This window comes from Scyliorhinus torazame, chromosome 7, assembly GCF_047496885.1.
Source record: "Scyliorhinus torazame isolate Kashiwa2021f chromosome 7, sScyTor2.1, whole genome shotgun sequence".
NCBI lineage: Eukaryota > Metazoa > Chordata > Chondrichthyes > Carcharhiniformes > Scyliorhinidae > Scyliorhinus > Scyliorhinus torazame.
The window spans coordinates 56,800,383-56,822,275 of record NC_092713.1 but is presented as its reverse complement, the minus strand read 5'-3'; the positions used below and the strand labels follow the sequence as shown (position 1 = coordinate 56,822,275).

The 21,893-nt window shown below is 42.2% G+C and overlaps 1 protein-coding gene across 2 annotated transcripts in view; it reads right to left on the bottom strand.

Moving 5' to 3' along the window:
• The window catches only part of b4galt2 (UDP-Gal:betaGlcNAc beta 1,4- galactosyltransferase, polypeptide 2), a 612,340-nt gene that overhangs the window by 520,208 nt on the left and 70,239 nt on the right, over positions 1 to 21,893 (bottom strand). The window contains exons 1-2 of one of the 2 annotated variants that reach the window (XM_072510743.1): positions 18,645 to 18,816; positions 7,360 to 7,747 (exon numbers count right to left, since the gene is read on the bottom strand). In XM_072510743.1, the coding sequence (XP_072366844.1) occupies positions 7,360 to 7,672 (313 nt within the window). In that variant the 5' untranslated portion in view covers positions 7,673 to 7,747; positions 18,645 to 18,816. Of the gene's footprint in view, positions 1 to 7,359; positions 7,748 to 18,644; positions 18,817 to 21,893 lie in introns of those variants that run through there. The other variant, XM_072510742.1, reaches the window with a different exon arrangement.

Below are 21,893 nucleotides of genomic sequence, written 5' to 3'. Positions count from 1 at the left end.
TACATTCCACAAATTATTTTTTTTTTTAAATTGATTCATATTTAATGATCTTGTTCAACCTGCCTGCCTGCATTCATTTCCAGATTACCATCAAGCTTTAAAGCAGTTGCTCACAGCTCCCCAGTTTAATCTTTTTTCCAATAAACAAATATAAGCTCATTTGTCTCCCTTTACAGCTCTGTGACCTAATGCCTAAACCCATTTAACAATTGTTTCCTTGAAATCTTTTCACTGTCTTCATGCAGTTATCACAAAACCATAAGATTAGCAATGAGAAAATCACATCACCATATCATCCACAGGAACCTACTTGCTATGTCACAATTAGCTGAGCAAACCAGGAATATCCAATTTGGAAGTCACCTTGCTCATCAACATAATTTCATCCTGCCATTAGATCGTTGCTCCACAATATACTGTGCAGCAGAACAAAGCTGCGCATATCTGCCGTGGACAGCTGAATCTCAGATGTGCCTGAAGTGTTATCGTGCGGCTGGAACAATGCTGTGGAAAGGCGCCATGCAAATTACATTTCAATGAGAAATCTGACTTTAACTGCAGCTGCCAACCATAAATATTAATACAGCCAGTTAGGTTCTAAAAATAAATACGTTGTCAAGTTAAATAAATCAGGTCCAAGGCAGGCGCACGTGTCTGGATATTCTGCCTTGCCACAGCTTACATCAGAAGGGTCGGCAGGATGTCCACTTGCTCAGTGACACGAGCGCCCAGTGTGTATTTGAGCTCCAGCCACAGCACATGTATTGGAATGGGGTGGAAAGTAGCAAGTTAGTTGCAGTGCTTAAACGCCGACAGCAGCTTGAAGAGGTCACCCCGCCAAACCTTTGCACGTCTCGCAGCTAGGAAGGCGGTTAGATGTTGGAGAGGTTTGTTACAGAGCACGAGGCTTCCCAACTTGTGGATGCTGAGGTTGAAGTTTTAGGAGATTCCAACACATCAGATCAGGCTCTGGGACCAACAGAAAAGGAGGTTCACAAGGACAGATGCAGCAGCCAAGTGAAAAGTGGTGGTCCGCGCAGTGCGTGCCAATTTAACAACTTAGCACATGATGACACAATGCCTCTAATACGGCCAGGTCAGTGGGGGCAAGCCACACAGCCAGGAATAGAACAAAGAAGAATGATAAATATACAAAGCACATCTGCCACTTACAAGCACTTCCTTGTCTCCATGTCGAAGGGTATTGTTATGACACACTGGGCTAGGGTACAGTCAATTCCAATCCCCTTTGACCCGGAGTCGCAACACAATAATTCTTCAAAAAATATCTGAAGTCCTTGGCCCTTAGCTGCCCAATAATTATACTCAACAGGCTTGTAAATTTAAACACAATTTCATTTTATTTATATCAAGGACTATAATGAAATATGCAGCAAATACAACTGGTTAACTATCATCTAATTCCCCACTTTAACTTGCCCCCACCCTCTCTATACACACACTCACACAAGACAAAAAAACAAAGGGGAGGAGAGGGGTGAAAATAATAAGGTCTTTGTTTCAGGTGGCTGTTTCTAGCACACCTTCCTTCAAGGAGCTCACTTCTTGATTTCTGTTTCCACTCGGTAATAGTTTTCACTGTAGACTAATTCATTCAGGTTCTCTGTAGGTTCAGGAATACTGCAGCTCACAGCTTTTCAGAGGTAGGGAGAGAGGGAGAGTGAGATAGAGACAGAACATCCTTGTCTCGGTCTCCAGGTCTTCAACTCTGCTTTTCTGGAGTCTCTGGAAATCATCCCACTCGGATAGGACCCAATCAGCACCTATTCCTGTGCAGAATCTAGTCTTTTGGCCAACCAATCAAATCAGGTCCCACCCCATCTCTTGGATGCCACAAAGTTCTGCTGCTCAAACACTAGCGTCATACACTATGTTGCAACTGGCTAGGCCAGCATTTATTGTCCATTCCTTGGGAGGTGGTGATGAGCTGTCTTCTTCAACCGCTGCAATCCATATGGTGTAGGTACACTCACAGTGCTGTTAGGGAGGGAGTTCCAGGCTTTTGATCCAATGACATTGATAGAACGGTGATATAGTTCCAAGTCACCATGCTGTGTGGCTTGGAGGGGAACTTGCAGGTGGTGGTGTTCTATGCATCTGCTGCCCTTATCCTTCTATGTAGTAGAGGTCGTGGGTTTGAAAGGGGCCTGAAGTTGCAGCAGTCCATCTTGTAGATCGTGCACACTGCTGCAACTGTACGTTGGTGGTATACATGGGAACACCACCACCTGGAAGTTGCCCTCCCAAGTCACTTACCATCCTTACCTGGAAATATATCACCATTTCTTCATTGCCGCTGGATCAAAATTCTGCAACTCACTCCCTAACTGCACTATTAGTGGACCTAGACTACGTGGACTGCAGTAATTGAAGACGTTAGCTCACCATCAACTTCTCAACGGCAATTTGGTATGGGCAATAAATGTTAACATAGACAGCGACGTCCACATCCCAAAAATTAATTCAAAAAATAATTTATTGCCTCAACCATCAAATAAACAAATAAAATAACCCAATTCATTTCAAGCTTGCAAAAATAATTCGCTTTGTTATTGTCACCAACAATGCGGGTTAAAGGTAAGCTCAATTTCATTCTAGTGAGAGCGCCTCGATTCTAAATCAAAACGTCCGACAAACAAAGATACATGATTATGAAAAACGTTCACGGGGCAAAGCATACTTAGGAATAAAATTCTCCATGTATCCAAAGGTTTCAAACAATTCATCAGAAATTAATTTCAAATGACGTAGCAAGCAGCTATCTCAGCACTTAATGTTGCGGATATCTACTTCATGGTTCATGTGTTTTCGTATATAATTTTTAGTTTTAGGAATTTTAACTGTAGAAAATGGGATAAATGCAATTGAAGCAGCTTGGAGTCTACTCTTAAAAGGATGGTGCAATGTTGTTTTATGAGGTTAGCAGTGAGAAATGCAAGATCATAAAACCGCAGGTGGGTTCATTTAGCTGGAGAACTGGAGATGTGATGTCTACACTGCTTGTAAAAAAAAAAAGTGTAGTCCAGAGAGACGCTTTTGTTTCAGAGTTTGACCTAAATTAGTTCAAAAAAATATTCAGTGAATCCCGAAAGGTTACCAAAAAAAACGGTTAACTTAAACAGGTCATAAGAAGAAACTGTAAATGAGTGATAATTAGCTTAAAGTAATTTTGAGGATAGGCCAGAGCAGGCTATGTTGTCATGGTGAACTTTCCCCTCCACCTTGGCCCCCTTTTTGTTTTTTAGTTCCCTTGGTCTGCTCCAATACCAGTTCACCTCTCCCATAGGGCCATCTGTCCCTTGTTTTTCCATTTTGCTTCAACTGAACACTGATCTCTGTTCTCCTATTAACACATTCTTACCGTTATGTCACTATCAGCATTTCTTCAATCCTTAATGTGACCATTAACACCCCCATTGTCTTACGTCCAGGACATCTTTGTCAAACCCTCCTCAGTTCCGAACCCCCTGACCTTCCATTCTGCCCCCCCCCCCCCCCCCCCCCCCATTCGCCAACTATATAATTCATTACATTTCTATCCCGCTCCAGTTCTGTAAAAGACTCATACGGACTCGAAACATCTACTCCGCTTCTCTCTCCACAGATGCTAGTTTAATCCAGCATTTTCTATTTTTATTTCAGATTCCAGCATCTGCAATTTTTTGCTTTTAAATAACTTTTACGACTGATGTGTCTTACCAAAGAGAATTCTTGGGAGAGTAAGTACTGAGTGCATAAGGTACATAGTTATAGGCTATGGTGTTAACTCATTCACATGTGCTTTACTCAATTTCTTCTTTATACAACAGTTTTTTTTTTAAATGTGCAATCTTGTGGCAGTTTTATTGGTTAAAACACGGTGTGCACATTTCCTTTTAAATATTAATAGCCCCGAACCAGATCCTTTTAAAGCATCAGCCTGTGTACCAGCCCATCCACTTACCAGCTTCTGCAATTATTTAATCAAAAAATAATTTCTTCCTTTCATCTTTAGGCCAGAAATCTCCTCGCTTGACAATGGCTTCTCTCTTTCCACTTTCAAATGGATTAAAGCTTGTTCTTTGACCTTTGCCAAACTTTGAAAGCCAGGTGCCACTACATCGTTCTCAATTAGAATCCACTGTTCAAATGTACTCTTAGAATTCATGCAAAGTTATTGGCAAATATATCTATTAGTTCCAAGCTGTGACAAAGGGAACAATCTTGAAACAATAAATCACGGGGCTGTTAGACCATCAGTGTCACTCAATTAGTAAAAGGGACAATGGCATGAAAACTGGTGTTAATCCAGCAAAATGAGGGCATAGCGATGATAGCGAACCTCGTTATTTTCTGCATGGAATGGCATAAAAGTACCAGTAAAATACAGAGCGACGCAATGAATAGCGTAAGTCACTTATTCCTGAATGTCACCTTTCCTGTGTGCCGTTCAATGGGTACTGCACCACAGATGTGCCACTACACCAGAAAATATGGATCACTATGGCTTTACTGCATGTCAATCACTCTCACTTTGGGTGCTTATCCCCCTGACATGGTAATAACAACACTTTACACATAGGACAGACTGAGATAAAAGTAAAATTATCTTTTTGAAAAAAAAAAGAGTCAGGTTAAGCCAAGAGTATTAAAATAGGTTTCAAACAACCGCTAGGTTACAAGTGTTTATTTAAAACAAAACAAGGAAATATACACCTAGTCTACAACAGGAGTAATGCAAAGGAGGACTCTTTGGAATCACCCCAGTTTCAAGTTCTGAGGAGCTATAATCATGTGGCAAATAGCTTCACCTCAATGTGAACAGAAAGTAACTGTGCTCAAAGTCTTCTGGGAGGCAGAATCCTGAAAGGCCTACTTCAAAAACTCTGCCCCTTAATGCCATGCAGCAAAATGGCAGCACGTGTATTTAAAATACCCTTTTCGCACTGGGTAACCTTAGTTTCTCCGGTAACCTCAGTTCCTCCTAAAGAGAATAATGTGCCTGTAGTGGAGAAGGGGACTGAATGTCAGTGTTGAATCAATCCATAGCTTATTCATCCTCTTTGATTCATAAACAGGGTAAATGTGACATCCCAGACATATTACCGTATTGACACCACCTTCTGCAAAGGAAATACTTCCTCAGACTGCACTTCACTGACGTTCATCCATGCTGCCGGCTTGCACCTTATGTTCAATAGTCTGAACAATCTTCAAATGCAGAATCATAGAATTGTTCACATCATCGCCATAGTTACCCATGAACAAATGTGGTGCTCTTGATTCCAATGGCAATGATGACAACTTATATTTATCTAGCATCTTTAACATAACTAAACATCCCACAGGAGCATTATAAAACAAAGTAAACACGTAACCACATAAGAAAATATATTAAGTCAGATGACCCAAAGCTTGGCTAAAGAGGCAGGTTTTAAGATGCATGTTATCGAACAAAAATGAATTAGAAAGGCAGATAGGTTTAGGGAGGGTATTCCAGAGCTTGGGGCAAGGCAACTGAAGGCACAGTCACCACCAGTAAAGTGATTAAAATTGGAGAGGCACAAGAGGCCTGAATTATTGGAGAGCAGATATCTCGGACTGTAGAGAGTGTGAGACTAGCCAGGAGTTCATTTGAGTAGTCAAGTCTGGAGGTAAGGGAAGCAGAAATGAGGATTTCAACAGCAGAGGAGCTTGAAACAAGGTCAAATCGGGCAATGTTATGGGGGAGGAAATAGGCTATCTTAATTTCTAGGCACAAATAGGAAGTCGGAAGTTCATCGCAGGGTCAAATATGATATCAAGGTTACAATCAGACTGGCTTAATCTTAAACTGTTACAAGGGCAGAAAAATGAAGTTGGTAGATTGGGAGCGCAGACTGAAAAAATGCCTTCACATCCGTGTTGATTTTTTTTAAATGTTAGAGTTCAATCCAACTTTGTCAAATTAACAGTAGATATCTCTATAGCAAAGATCGCTGTCTGGTACAGATAGATTTGAGAGTCACAATGACTGCTGCCATTCAACATTTAGCTATCATGGGCTGGATTAGCCGCCACATACTTCATTGCAGTGTTAATGTAAGCCTACTTGTGACAGTAATAAAGATTATTACATCAGGAACGCCACTACCAGCGGCGGGTGGCAGAGAATACGGAATCGGGCAGAAAATGGGTGTTAATTCCGTTCCGGTGCTCTGGTCTCCCACTGGCGTCGGGACCGAGGTTCACCCCCGCGCCAGCGGGAGGATTCAAATAAGTCATTAAGACTCATTTGCATCCTATTAACGGGGGAGGCACTATATTTTCCGGGCCCTTGTGATTCTCCCATCCTCTGGGTTGGGATCACGTTGGCGAGAATTGGTGCAGGTCTTAGGAAGCCTAAACCGGACGCAGTGGAACTCGCTGTTACCCCCACAGTCCGTCGGAGGGCCACCCTCCCTTCCACAATGCAAGACCTGAAATTCCCCCCCCCCCCCGCAAGACCTGACATCCCCCCCCACCAGAGACCATCTAATTAATGATACGCCCTAATTAAAGAGACCCCCGAATTAAATAGGCACACCTAGAAACCTCCCAATTAAAGAGACTCCTTGGGGGTGTACAGATCACCTCCATAGGGGAGGGGGGGGGGATGGCGAGAAAATCCAGGAGGGGGTGGGGGGAGCGGCAGGGACGGGAGCTGAATTCCATTGCCGGGGGGGGGGGGGGGGGGGGCAGCCATGGGACATCACTAGGGAATACCTCGTAATCCTCATCCTGCCTAAATTTGCATGGCTAAGGACTGGGAATTGGTTGTTGATTTGTGCTCCCAGTGTGAGTGCACATCAGGTGCAATTCAGCTCCAGCAAGAGAACATAGTCTCCTAATTAGTATCCTGCGACAGTAAATATTTATGTCTGGTTGAAGCACCTTAAGTAATTTCTGCTCTTGAATTGGCATATCGCATCGTCAACCCGCCAATTATTTATGTTTTTAATTTGATCAATTCTTGATAGAACTGTTAAAATACATCTCAAGTCCAACTTATTCATTCCTTCCAGCAGCTTAACTGGAATGATGGATATATCCTGCTAACAATATGATAAAACAAGGAAGGAATGGAAAGCTGCAGTGTGTTCAGCTCTGCCTCTTTACAGAAAGTTTCCCAAGAAATGTACCAGTTTGAATCAATGAAGCAATGAAGAGGAAACGACAGGCCGTTGATGCAGAACCTCAACATGAGCAACGTGAGAAGACTCTTTGCTGAACTAGAAATACAGCATCTTTACAACTTCAATCACAATGCATTTTAACGCTCAACCCATAGTAAGCTCTTGTTTTACAAAAAAACAAATAAACTTGAATTCAACAGCCTACCTAGCCCCTGTGGGACATCAGGGCACATCGGTAAAGGCTTCTTAGTGACTGTAAGGTTATTTTCCAACTTCCTGCTTGACACAAAGTGATCTTCGCCCCCCAGGAAAGTCAGTGAGGTCCCATTGGGCTTTGAGATGTTAAAGTACTGATGCATCTTGGAGTAATTCCTAGTGTTAAAGCGGCTGAATATGTCGAACCTTTGAGTGTAGACATCCAAATAGAAGATCATCATTATAAGAAAGTGCACTAGACACAACAAGAGCACTGCTTTGCATATTCTTTCCAAAGTCTTCCCTAACATCAGTCTGGACATTTTCTGTACACAGCAAGTCAATGGGGCAGCACATTAACTTATCGTCCAGAGCTTCTGTCACGTTCCAAGTACTACCTGTGAAATGAAAAGATTGCACTCATTAAACCATTCAAAAGGAACAAAGCAGGTGGGAGCAGGGTGGGAAAGAGAGACGCTATCACCATCAGAACTACTTCAAAATTCAGAAAACTGAAAAAAGATGTTGAAAGCTAATCAAATAGTATATTTCTGGGAGAGGGAAGCATATTTTTCTTTAACATGTAATGACTGGGACAGCATGGTGGCACAGTGGTTAATACTGCTGCATCACAGCGCCAGGGACTGGAGTTCAACTCCGGCCTCCCGTGACTGTGTGGAGTTTGCACGTTTTCCCCATGTCTGCTTGGGTTTCCTCCGGGTGCTCCAGTTTCCTCCCACAGTCCAAAGATGTGCAGGTTAGGTGGACTAGCCATGCTAAATTGCCCTTAGTGTCCCATAGGTTAAGTGGGGTTACTGGGTTACAGGGATAGAATGGGTGTATGGGCCTAGGTAGGGTGCTCTTTCCAAGGGTTTGTGCCGACCCGATGGGCCGAAAGGCCTCCTTCTGCACTGCAGGGATTCGATGATTGCAAAGCCACCATATAACAGAGCCTGTAATCTGCAATGCCCATTCACTTAAGCTCCCAAAATCTACATCATCCTGTCAAAGAATCCTTCCAGTGAAGGAGGCCATTGCCTGCACTGGCTTGGCTCACAGAAAGAGCATTCTACCTAATCCCACTCTCCTGCCTTATCCCCGTCGCTCTTTTGAATATCTCGGTCGAACCTGCCTCCACCACCATCTCAGGAAGTTCTTTCCAGATTCTAACCACCCTCGGAGTGAAAACATTTTTCCTCGCATTACTTCCACACCTTTTGCCCAATATTTTGAATCTGTGACCACTAGTTCTTGATGTATTCTTGAGAGAGTGAGCAGTTTCTCATTATTTACCCTGTCTATACCGCTCAAGATCTTGAATAGCTCTATCAACTCTCCTCTCAGCCTTCTTTTCTCCAAGAAAAACAGATCCAACCTCTCCAATCTGTCCTCATAACTGCAGTCATTTATCCCTGGAATCATTCCTCTGAATCTCCTCTGTATTCTCTCCAATGCCTTTGCATCCTTCCTCAAGTCTGGCCTCCAGAACTGGAGGCAGTACTTCAGATGAGGCCTAACTTGTGTCTTATATAAGTTCAACACGATCTCTTTATTCTTGTACCCAATGCCCATATTAATAAAACCCAGGATACCATATGCTTTATTAACTGCTTCTCAGCATGCCCTGCCGCCTTCAAAGACTTATGTGCACATACACAGAGGTCCCTTTGTTCCTGCACCTCCCTTATCTTTCCTTTATTTCATACTTTCTCTCCACATTCTTCCTGCCAAAATGAATCGCTTCATGCTTTTCTGCATTGAACTTCATTGACCACTTGTCTGTGCAATCCATCAACATGTCCATGTCCTTTTGGAGTTGAAGGCTACCCTCATCACAACTGACAATTTTCATATCTTCCGCAAATTTTGGAATCATGTCCTGAACACCACAATCTTGGGCATTACTATACAGGAGGAAGGGCAAGGGTCCAAACACTGACCCCTAGGGAACTCACTACAAACCTTCCACTAATCTGAAAAATAACTATTTATCACTACATTGTTTCCTGTCACTCAGCCAATTTCTTATCCAAGTGACTTTTCCTTTTATTCCATGAACTAGAATTCCATGAAGCCTGTTGTGTGGCACTGTACAAAATGTCTTTTGAAAATCCATATACACCACATCAACAGAACTTCCCCATCAACCTTCTTTGTTACCATCTCAAAAAAACTCCAGCAAGTTAGTGAAACATGATTTTCCCTGAATGAATCCATGCTGGATTTCCTTAATTATCCTGCATATGCCTACACAGCTACTGATTCTGCCCCCCCCCCCCCCCCCCCCCCCGCCACCCAAAACTAGTTTCCAGATGTTTCCCAAGCCAAACTGACTGGTCTGTAGTTACTGGCATTATCCTTGCACCCATTCTTGAATAAGGGTGGAACACTCGCAATTCTCCAGTCCTATTACTGCCCTAATTCTCCAGTCCTATCACTGCCTTAATTCTCCAGTCCTATCACTGCCCTACTTCTCCAGTCCTATCACTGAATGCGCTGCCCTCATGCTTTCAACATAGGTAGGCGAGGCTAGAAAACTAAAATTCAGAACGATGGAAACTAGAATGCAAAACTAGGCTTCTGTATCAATGACATGAGATATGCTATAATTTGAAATAAAATAATGTGGTAATCTCTTTAATTTAACTAAAATCTAACACAGATTACTCAATGTTGTTGGCGAAATATTGAATGAGTTCAGTTTCTTCATGTTGCATGTCCCCACCTTAAGAAAACAATTCATGAAACTTGGAGTTCACACCTAGTTTAAGGATACAGAGAGAGAAAGAGGGAAACAGAGAGAAAAGAAGAATAAACTTGCATGTATATATCTTTCAAGTCCTCAGGTGATGCCCGCGTGCAGTAACACCACAATTCCTAACCAACGTGGAGATGACTGGGTAATTTCCCCTGTCAATCACGCCCAGGGAAGGCAATTCTCTAAGTGACTGCGACTGATTTCATGCAGGTAATTTGTATTATTTTCCACTCACTGCATTTTGCTGGTGAAATCGCTCTGCCATTATCAGAAGTTATTTTCTGCAGTTATGGGGGATTTCTAAAATTGCTGCTTGCTGAGTAAATAGACTTTGTTTCTCGTCAGTCCTACCATAGGTCAGTGCACTCATTGGTTGGCAGTGGTGTCAATAGATCATCTATCAAGACATTCCAAAACTCTTTTTAGCTTTTGAAGTGAATTTTGTCAGCAAGCATGGCACCCAATTTATGCACAGCAAAAGTATTGACAAATGACGACTCAATCTGTTATTTGGTGGCATTAATTGAGGAACGTACCTTGGCCAAAACAGGAGAAACTCCATTCTGTTCAAACAGTGTCATGGAATCCTTTATATCCACTGGACTCAGGTTCATGTTTCAGCCAAGGGTTTTTTCAAAACCAAGACTGGAAGCCCCATCAAGCCCCACTCGGTGCCTACAATCTTAGGAAGCAATGGATTCTTCAAATATCAGCTGTGGCCATGTGGTAAGTCAGAAGCACGGGTATTCAGACAACACCCAGAGACCGGAGCACAAAATGGAGGCCAATTCTTCAGTGCAGTACTGAGGGAGAGCCGCATTGCCAGAGATGCTATCCTGCAGATGAGGCATTAAACTGGGGCACTAACTACCCTCTCAATTGCATTGAAAGATCCCATGGCACAGGAAGTGCAATCTTTTTTAACAAGAGAAGCAAAAACGATGAATTGAAATAGTTACTGACAATGGAAATAAGCGAGACTAGACAGTTTTGCAATGTTGCATACACACGAGAGAATCACATGAGGACAAGATGCATTCGGGAATGACGAGTTGACATATACTTAGCTATGCATCACGGAAGTTATGCAAATTGTGCTCATCTTCTGGATAACTGACATAACATTCCTGGAGAGGCTACTTTGCCACAATATAATGGATTTCTTTCAATGCAGCCACACCCTGTATATTGCGGCACTAGCTTTTGAGAATTATCTACCAGCACGGAGGTTACCCGAGTGTTTTCCAGCTAATGAACAATGGTTCCATAGCAATATTTAAATACATCACGATAGACTTCACCCCAACCATTTAATCTTCTAAAGAATAAGTTCTCTCAGATGCCCAAGCTAATCAAGAAATTTTCCACAAGATTTATCTATGCCAATATCCCACTCAAAGTAACAGCTGGTTTCACTCCACAGGCACCAAACAGCATTGCAACTAGTATGGTTTTATAGTAATATAACCTGCATTTCATTCCCCAATCCAATATTTATAATAAAAGCATCAACAGCGTTCCACTGCAGGTCTGTGTGACATGATAACTATTCTAGAGAAACGTGCTCTTCTATTTAGCTTGATTATTCTAGGGTCAGCCCAGGTTGTGCAGCACCCCTCTCCCTTTGATTCAGCACGTGGTTTAATCCCTATTCCGAGACTGAGCACACAATCAAGGCCAACCAATGTTCCACAATCAATGATTGTGGAACATTCTTACGTTACTGTTACAATGCATTGCCTTGCATTGTAACAGTGTCGACAATTCCACTTCAAAACATCCTGGGGTCATGAATGTCACGATACAAATAAAAATATAAATTCTTTCAGGCAATTCTAATCCAATACAAATAAGTCCCCAGCATTTTGAAGACTTGGTGCGTGTTCCCCAGCAGCGGAAAGTACAAGCAACGAGAAACCCTGTTGACAGCAGCAAGACAGGAAGAACACACCGCCAGCCAATGCTAAGCCACATTCACTACCGCAAAAAACATCGCGGGGGGGGGGGGGTAGAAAATTCCACTCTTGGATTATATCTATTCTCTGTTTTGTTTTAACTAAGCAGTCACAATGGCAGTCTCTGGTCTGACACACAACTGCTATTTAGCTATTTAGCTGCAAATCTGGACCATGCTTTCAGGACTACAGCCTGGATTTTCTTGCTCTGCAAACACGACTCCGGAGAAACAAAGAAAACACAGAAAATAGAAGCGGGGGAGGCCATTCGATCCTATTCTGCCATTCATTATCATGGCTGATCATCAAATTCAACACCTGTGTCCCACTTTACCCCCATACCCCATTCACCCCAAAAGCTATATTTAATTCCTTCTTTATATTACACAATGTTTTGTTTTCGCCTCTCCTTCTTTCTGTGGTAGCAGATTCCACAGATTCACCACTCTCGGGGTGAAGAAATGTCTCCTCGCCTCAGTCCTAAAAGGTTGACCCCTTATCCTCAAACTATCATGCTTAGTTCTGGACTCCCCCACCATCGGGAACATTCTTTTTGAATCTACCCTGTCTAATCCTGTTCGAACTTTGCAAGTTTCTATGAGATCCCCTCTCACTCTTCTAAATTCCAATGAATATAATCCTAACCAATTTAGCCTCTCCTCATATGACAGTCCTGCCAATCCAGGAATCAGCCTTGTAAATCTCCGCTGCACTCCCTCCATAGCAAGAACATTCTTCCTCAGATAAGGGCACTAAAACTGCACACAATACTCCAGGTGTGGCCTCACCAATGCCCTATATGCAATAATTCTATTTCTATACTCAAATCCTCTCACTATGAAGGCCAACATACATTTTACTTTCTTTTATCTGCCTGCTAAACCTGCACGTTTACTTTCAACGACTGATAGGTCGGCGTGGGAGCACAGTGGTTAGCACTGTTGCTAACCCAGGTTCGATTCCCGTCTTGGGTCACTGTCTGTGTGGAGTCTGCACGCTCTCCCTGTGTCTGCATGGATTTCCTCTGGGTCCTCCAGTTTTCTCCCATAAGTCCCAAAAGACGGGCTTGTTAGGTGAATTGGACATTCTAAATTCTCCCTCAGTGTACCCGAACAGGTGCCGGAATGTGGCGACTAGGGGCTTTTCACAGTAACTTCATTGCAGTGTTAATGTAAAGCTAAATGACAATAATAAAGATTTTTCTGCACAAGGACACCAATGTCTCGTTAAGTATCCACCTCCCAATTTACACCCATTCAAATAATAACCTGCCTTCCTATTTTTGCTCCCGAAGTGGATAACCTCACATTTATCCATATTATACCACATTTGCCATTCTTGTGCCCACTCACTCAGCCTGTCCAAATCCCACTGAAGCAGCTTTGCATCCCCCTCACAGCTCACCCTCCCACCCAACTTTGTATCATCTGCAAATTTGTAGATAATGCATTTAGTTCCCTCCTCCGAATCATTAATATATAATGTAAACAGTTGGGGCCTAGTACAGATCCCTGCAGTACCCCACTAGTCACTGCCTGCCAATCGGAAAAAGACCCATTTATTCCAACTTTTTGCTTCCTGTCTGCTAACCAGTTTTTTATCTCAAGACACTACCCATAATCCCATGCGCTTTAACTTTACAAAATAATCTGCTATGTGAGACCTTGTTGAAAGCCTTCTGAAAGTCTAAATAAACCAAATCCACCAGTTCTTCCTGGTCAACTCTACTCATTACATCTTCAAAGAATTCTAGTAGATTTGTCAAGAATGATTTTCCTTTCGTAAATCCATGCTGACTTTGTCTGATTACACCAGTGCTTTCCAAAATGCTGTGCTAAGAAATCCTTGATAATGGACTCCAGCAACTTCCCTACTATTGACGTTAGGCTCACTGATCTATAGTTCCCTGTTTTCTCTCTTCCTCCCTTTTTAAATAGCAGGGTTACATTTGTTACCCTCCAATCTGTAGGAACCATTCCAAAGAATTTTGGAAAATGACCACCAATGGGTCTACTATTTTAGGGCCACTTCCTGAAGTACTCTGGGATGCAGATCATAGGCCTTGGAGATTTGTCCACCTTTAATCCCATTCATTTCCTCCAAACCTTTTCTTTACTAATACTAATTTCCTTCAGCTCTGTGGTATTATAGGTATTACGGTACCCGAGAGGCTGAAGTACCATTGGTAGAACCTATATGCTTGCTATTGGCTAGAGTGCATAATAGCTCCGCCCTGATAGGCGGGGTATAAGAACCCGTGCCGTCCCAGCAGCCCTCATTCTGTACCCGAGCTGCTGGGGGAAACATCTAGCTTATTAAAGCCTTCAGTTGTACTACAACCTCGTTTTAGTGGTCATTGATCGTGCATCAAGCTGCTCTTTAAAACTTGTGCTTCTCAGAACTTCCAGTACATTATTCATGTCTTCCTTTGTGAAGACAGAAGCAAAGTGAAAATTTAGTTCCTCAGCCATTTCTTTGTTCCTTGTTATGAATTTTCTGACTTTTCTCTTTACCTACCGATAGTAACTTTTACAGTCAGTTTTTATGTTCCCTACTAGTTTATTTTCAAATTGTATTTTCCCTTTTTAATCAATCCCTTGGTCTGCCTTTGCTGAATTTCAAACTGTTCCCAATCCTTAGGTCTATTGCTTTTTCGTGCTAATGTGTATGCCTTTTCTTCGAATCTAATACCATCTCTAATTTCCCTTGTAAGCCATGGTTTGGCCACAGTTCCCTTTCTACTCTTGCGCCAAATAAGAGTAAACAACTTTTGGAGTTCACCTATTCGTTCCTTGAATGCCTTCCATTGCCTGTCCGCTGTCCTTCCTTTCAGTAATGTTTCCCAGTCAATCATTGCCAGCTTATGCCTCATACCATCATAGTTACCTTTATTGAGGTGCAGGACCTTGGTCTCAGAATCAGTTACCTCACTATTCACCTTGATAAGGAATTCTACCATATTGTGGTCACTCATCCCCAAAGATTCTCTCACAACTAGATTGCCAACTAATCCTTTCTCATTGCACAACGCCCAGTCCAAGATGGCCTGTTCCCTTGTTGGTTCTTCAACATACTGGTCCAGAAAACCATCCCATAGTCACTCCAGAAATTCCTCCTCTATTGTACTGTGACTAATTTGAGTCATCTAATCTATATGCAGATTAAAGTCACCCAGAATCACAGATGTTCCTTTATCACATGCATCTCTGATTTCCTATCTAATGCTGTTCCGAAAATTATCACTGCTGTTTGGTGGTCTGTAACTACCCCTACGAATGTTGTTTTGCCCCTTGATGTTTTTTCCACACAGACACATTCCATATCATCTGTACAAATATCTTTCCTCAATATTGTTATCAATATTTTCCTTTAATCAACAATGCAACTCCACCACATTTTCCTTTCTGTCTTTCCGTCCTAAAAACTGAAAAGCCCTCAATGTTTAGTTCCCATCCTTGGTCACCTTAGAGCATGTCTCTATAATCTGCAATCCAAACTATATCATATCCCTTTCCAGCTTTCTGCACACTAATTCATCTATTTTATTTTGAATGTTCCGCAGGTGCAGGTACAAAACCTTAAGGCTAGTCATTTTAATGTACCCTGTCCCTTCTCTACTATTGTTCTTTGCAGTGTTATTATCTGATTTAGACTCTTCAAATTTACAGTGCAGAAGGAGGTCATTCGGCCCATCGAGTCTCCACTGGCCCTTGGAAAGAGCACCCTACCCAAGCCCACACCTCCATCCCATCCCCATAACCCAGTAATCCCACCCACAGGCCCTGGAGTTCTCTGCCCATCATTTTTCTTGTTCTCCTTTCTGTCTTTTACTCTTGTTCTTGATTTCCCCTGCTATGAATCTTTATATAGGTTCCCATCCCCCTGTCTTATTAGTTTAAACCTTCCCAAAGTGTCCTGGATAGCCCAATTTTCATTCCGGGGGGAGGTAACAACAAAATAGGGGCCATTAACCCTTGTCCCAGCAAGAGCTTGGAGGCAGCCATGGAGCCAGCAGTCAGGACTCACCTTCCCACACACTCATGTTCCATTCATGACACCTCATGCATGCCCACCTAACTCCCCTCATACCTTCCACGCCAACCATGGTCATGGCCTCTAATACCCTGCTTTTGGCCCCTATGCCAATTTAGTGCCAAGTCATTCTCCCCACCCAGTATTCACTAAGGGCAGGCCTTAGAATGCATGCCGAGATATAATAAAATACATTTTCAATTGTCTATTTGACTTTTTGTTGAAAATAATTGATTCATAAAACCCATTCACTGCATTCACATTCCTTCAAGTACATAATCCCATATAAAAACAAACAGCTCATTCAATTGCATAATCCCTTATAAAACAGGCATTTCATTCAAATAAATTTGTATTCATTGTCCTACAAAAACATTGGGAGCTGTCAATCAAACTGTGAACTGACAGACACCCCGCTGTCATGATATATTGTGAAATAAATCATGCAGCACAAATCCTCGAATGATAACCCTCAGGCTGATTGTTAGGATACCAGAGCGGGCCCCAACATTTGTCAAGATACAAGACAAGACCCCCAAACAATGTTTTTTACTTTGTAAAACTGTGAGGAAAGGATACGTCACCCTTGGGTGATTATCCTGACCAGTTGGTATCTTTTATATTTAGACAAACATTAATTTAAACACAGAATTAACCACATTATCAAAAAAATAGCTTTACAATCATTAGTTAAACAGTTCTTAAACACAAGGGAAAACTTACCCTCTATACCTGCTACTAACTCCAATTAAGGAACCCAAATAAGTTCAAATGCCATGTTAACAAACAGATTTCTAGCTTAGTTGTGCAGATACTTTTGGAGAGAGACACCCTTTCAGGAGCTGAATCAGTGCACTTCTGCTCAACCTAGCAGCATTTGGCAAAGCTGCTTTTCAACGTAAAATCCTCATGTCTTGTCAGACTCAAATCCTATGGCAAAACTACACAGTTCTGGTTCCTCCCATTAATTACAGCATCCAGTAATCCAGAGACTCAGGGTAATGCTCTGGCGACCTGGGTTCGAATCACATCATGGCAGATGGTGGGATAAAAATCCGGAATTAAAATCTAATTATGACCATGAAACCGTTGTTGATAGTCATTAAAAATGCCATCTGGTTCACCTAATGCCATTTAGGGAAGGAAATCTGCCATTCCTACCCGGTCTGGCCTACGTGACTCCAGACCTACAGCAATGTGGTTGACTCTTAACAGCCCTCTGATATGGCCGAGCAAGTCAATTAGTTAAAGGGAAGATAGGGATGGGCAGCAAATGCTGGGCTTGCTAGTGACACCCACATCCCATGAAATTGTTTTTTAAAAATTGGCACTCAGACATATGGGGCCTGATTGTCTCCTCACGGTGCTGAATAAACAAGGCCCAAACTAGCGGCATGCAGGGCTGCAATTTTAAATTCACCAGGCCATTCCCAATGTACACCATTTTTCCCTTGGTGAGAAACAGGGCAGGTCGCAACACAATGTTCACGTAAAATCATATTGACATCATCATTTAAATACGTGCTGCAATTTCACTTTTTCCTAACATTGGTATTTTAATCAAGATGGCTGGATTCTTGAAGGCTGTGGGAACCACCCAATGATCATGGAAGCGTGCCACCATGTTGGGAATGTTTTGACAGGCAAGTTCAAACTGTCTTGCCAATTTCAAATGTCGCAATGTAATGGTCTATGATGATCAAAGTATATTTTTAATGGAATAATTGATCAGGAATTGATCATAGAGCTCGGTCCTTAAAAGGTAAGTGACTATGAAATTGGCCAGCATGTGTGAGTATTCATGTGTATTCAGTGGATAAAGTGCTCTAATACATTGAACAGTATTGGGAATCTGATTTATAGGAGTCATCTGGCCACTGGTTTTGAGTATTACATGGAGTTAAAATCCAGAGATCTGCTTTGGGGGGAAAATTGAACAGATGTGAGATTTATTTGAGTGGAACTCCTTTGAACCTTTTAAATAAAAGGAATGATGGCCAACACCTGGTCAGGCAACTCCAAAAACTGAATTGTGATGACTCTGCAGGGTTTGTTTATTCATCTGTGCAATAATGTCCCATTATGAAACACCACTGATGGATTGAGCTCAGCAGGAGTTATTAACAATGCTGTGGTACTATGTGCTTTATTTGATAGTTTTATGAGCAGGATAAATGTTTTGAAGATGTTTTTGAATTGTTGTTTCTTTATTTTGACAGATTAATGAATACATGAAATGAGTAAGTTTCTTTCAAGGGGAGTTTCAATGGCTGTGTTTGGCTAACAGTTTTATGAGCTTCTACGAGGATTTGTTTTCCCAACTGGAGTTTGAATGACTTTTTTTTTTTTAAATTCCTGAACATTTCAAAGATTTCCCAGTGTTATTATGTAGTTCATGGGTTCTGTAAGTAATAGATATTGGGTGAGTGAGTTTTGAAAATTGACAGCAGGCATGGAGGGTACAGGTACGGTGTGAGGGCTAGAAGGCCTAACAACCACCATGTGGAGAACTGGGCTGATGTCACAGTGAAAAAAGGCAGGCATTCCTACCTCAGAATTGCATTTGAGGTGATAGCCACAACGTCAGCTCTACCCGGCCTCTGGAAGATGGAATTCCATGTGAAACGGCTTACTTTCAGAAGTCAGGAACGCGATGTCAGGAAATGGCCCAATTCCCACTTCCCAGCTCAAAGGGGAAAACGCAGTACAATGCTGTATGATGGATGTCTGTGCAACAGAAACCTGGACTCAAAATTGTACCCATTTGTCGAGGGATGCATTGTTTTTTTTTTTAATCAATAATAATTTTATGTCAGTGCACTCTGTAGGACGAAAGGTAATCATTTCAAATGACTAAACAAATCAAATGCCATTTTTAGCATAAATATCCATGCATTTTTAACCAGTGCTACAGAGATTAAATCCCATAATTGTCTTGCTTGTATGAAACCACAAATGAGTCACATCTTTTATATGCAGTGTGGGGTGGTGGCTGGTGTAGGTATAGGGGTGGTTCGCAACTGGGAAAAATTGTGGAAGGAGATAGTGTCCGTCAGCACAGGATCGCAGATCGTGTTAGCATTAGGCTCAAATCATGTATAGAACACTGATAAAAGGGCAGTAGAGAGTCCTAGGATTCAGCAACATGGCTGCAGTGGTGGAAATTTCAATGTCTGGGAGTGCTGGGGAAACCCATCATTCTGGCTGCACAAAGTGGGATGAATAACCCAGAGTCTAACAGGGGAAGTTCTCAGATTTGGAAGCACTGTTCAATTAATTGAAAGCTTGGGCTGTGCAGAACTTAGTTGTAAACATAAGAATAGGAATATGCAAAATAGCGCCAATAAGCCTGTTCCACCATTCAATAAAATCATGGCTGATATGTGATCTGACTCCATGTACTCACCTTTGTCCCAAATCCCTCAATATCTTTTCTTACTAAAACTTAACATACTAAAACTTAACAATTGATCCCGCATAAAGTGCCATTTGCCGAAGAGAATCCCAAATTTCTACCAACTTTTGCATGTCGCAGTGTTTCCTCATTTCTGTCTGGAAGGTTTTGGCTCTCGCTTTTGGACTATGGTCCCTAGTTCTAAATTCACCAACCAGTAAAAGGAATTTCTCCCAATCCACCACATCTGTTCCTATCAATAGCATGAAAATGTTGATCACATCACCTCTTAGCCTTTGAAGTTCCAAACAGTACAGCCCTGGTTTGTGTAATCTCTTCTCATACCTTAGTCCTTGGAGTCCAGGTATCCTTCCAGTAAATCTACACTGCATTCCTGCCAAGGCCCATACATCCTGCCAAAGGTGTGGTGCCCAGCACTGCTCATAGTACTTCAGGTGTGGTCTAAAAGGGCTTTGGACAGCTGAAGCAAGACCTCTACCCAATTGAATTCTCTTCTTCTAGACACAAAGCCCAAAGTTTCATTAGCCTTTAATTCCTGTTTGATCAGGAAACTTTACAGACTGGAGTATAACAGTTTCAAGCTGGAGGTTCGAAGTGCAGATCAGAAGCACCTAGATATTTTGCACTGGCTGAAAAGTGTGTCATCCATAGTGTCACATCAATGAATGAAATCATAGATACTTGTAAAGAAGGAGTTTATAATGAATCAGAGGTTATGTATTTCTCGGACAATAGGAGAATTCGATCTTTCAATACAATATACTTTGTATAAATTGAGTATGTGGAAAGCATAGAAGTAACAACAATACAGCAACTGTAAGGAAAGAAGATCTTGTGTCCCAAGATAAGATTATGTAGAGGTTTGGATTGGCAGATTGATGCGAAGACAGTCTCGAGATGAAATTTGCTATGAGGGTACAAATCCTAATCACTCTGATGAGAGGATAAGAGAGCAGCGGACAGAGAAAGCAGGTGGGGAAGAACAATGTCAGAAGGGGTTGACATGGAAGGTCATGGTCAGGTGTCAGCAGCAATACATCAAGGCAGGCCTAACATGGACATATGGTGAGAGGGAGCGCTGACTCCAGTTAAGAATGGAAGGAGTAAACGATGGTCAGCAGAAACAAAGACTAGGCTGGGGAAGAAGCCAAAACATCAGTAAACTGTGAGAATATATAGTGAGCAACGGACCTTAAGGAGAAAACATTATCCATGAATTTAGAAGAGCATTGAAGTTGGTTTAAGAACATTAACTTTCATTTTGAATTGATTTGCTTTTTCATAATTTGGTTACAAATGTCACCTTAAGTTACAAATTTGGGTTTTGATTCTTCTTACTGTTTGGGTGTGAACCTGTTGCTGCTTGTTTTGACCTTAATGATGCCACTCAAGATCTAAATGATTGAAAGGCGAAGGAAGCAAGGCATCAACTGACAGGCGAGGTGGGTGGTGCTGGTAAATGTCAAGCTGAGAAAAAAAAAATAGAAAACCTGCAATGCATATTGTTTAAGGATCCCAATGGCAAAACTCAGCACCTGCCAATATGTGTTCCATTATGAATTGGGCAGAAGTGTGGAGATAGATTTAAGTAGCTCGAGGCTAAAGTCAGTGGAGGAAGGCAGCTCAGAACAAAGTTCTGCATAAACAAGACACTAGTCCATAAAGTCCATGAATATGCTGGTGAAAGAATGTGAAAAATACATATCCTAAATCAAAGGTTAACTATTGCGCTTGACAGTTTAACATCAAACATCTTACGACTAACACAGTATTACAATGTATAAATCAATACAACCTGCTCTCCTGTATATATGTTCAATAGTCTTTCTTTGATTTTCCAGTAGATCAGTTCTGATGTTTACTAGATTGTCATCCCTTGGAATTCATGATTCTTAGAAAGCTCAAGTACCTCGCTGACTTTAGAACACTCATGCTGAACAAATAAAAGTGGATGCGGGTGAACTTGATTGGATCAAAGATAAAGATTGAATTCCCAGGGGGAAAGCTATTGACAAAGTGAATAATCATTTAGCAAATATAAATGCGTATTAATGGTTGCGTGGCTGTCAATACAGACACAGTAGACATCGGGGGCGTCATTCTCCGACCCCCCGCCGGGTCGGAGAATGGCCGTTGGCCGCCGTGAATCCTGCCCCCGCCCCCGCCGAAGTCTCCGGTACCGGAGATTGGGCGGGGGCGGGAATCGGGCCGCGCCAGTTGGCGGGACCCTCCGCTCAATTCTCTGGCCCGGATGGGCCGAAGTCCCGCCCAGAAATTGCCTGTCCCGCCGGCGTAAATCAAAGCTGGTATTTACCGGTGGGACCAGGCGGCGTGGGCGGGATCCGGGGTCCTGGGGGGGGGGGGGGGGGGCGATCTGACCCCGG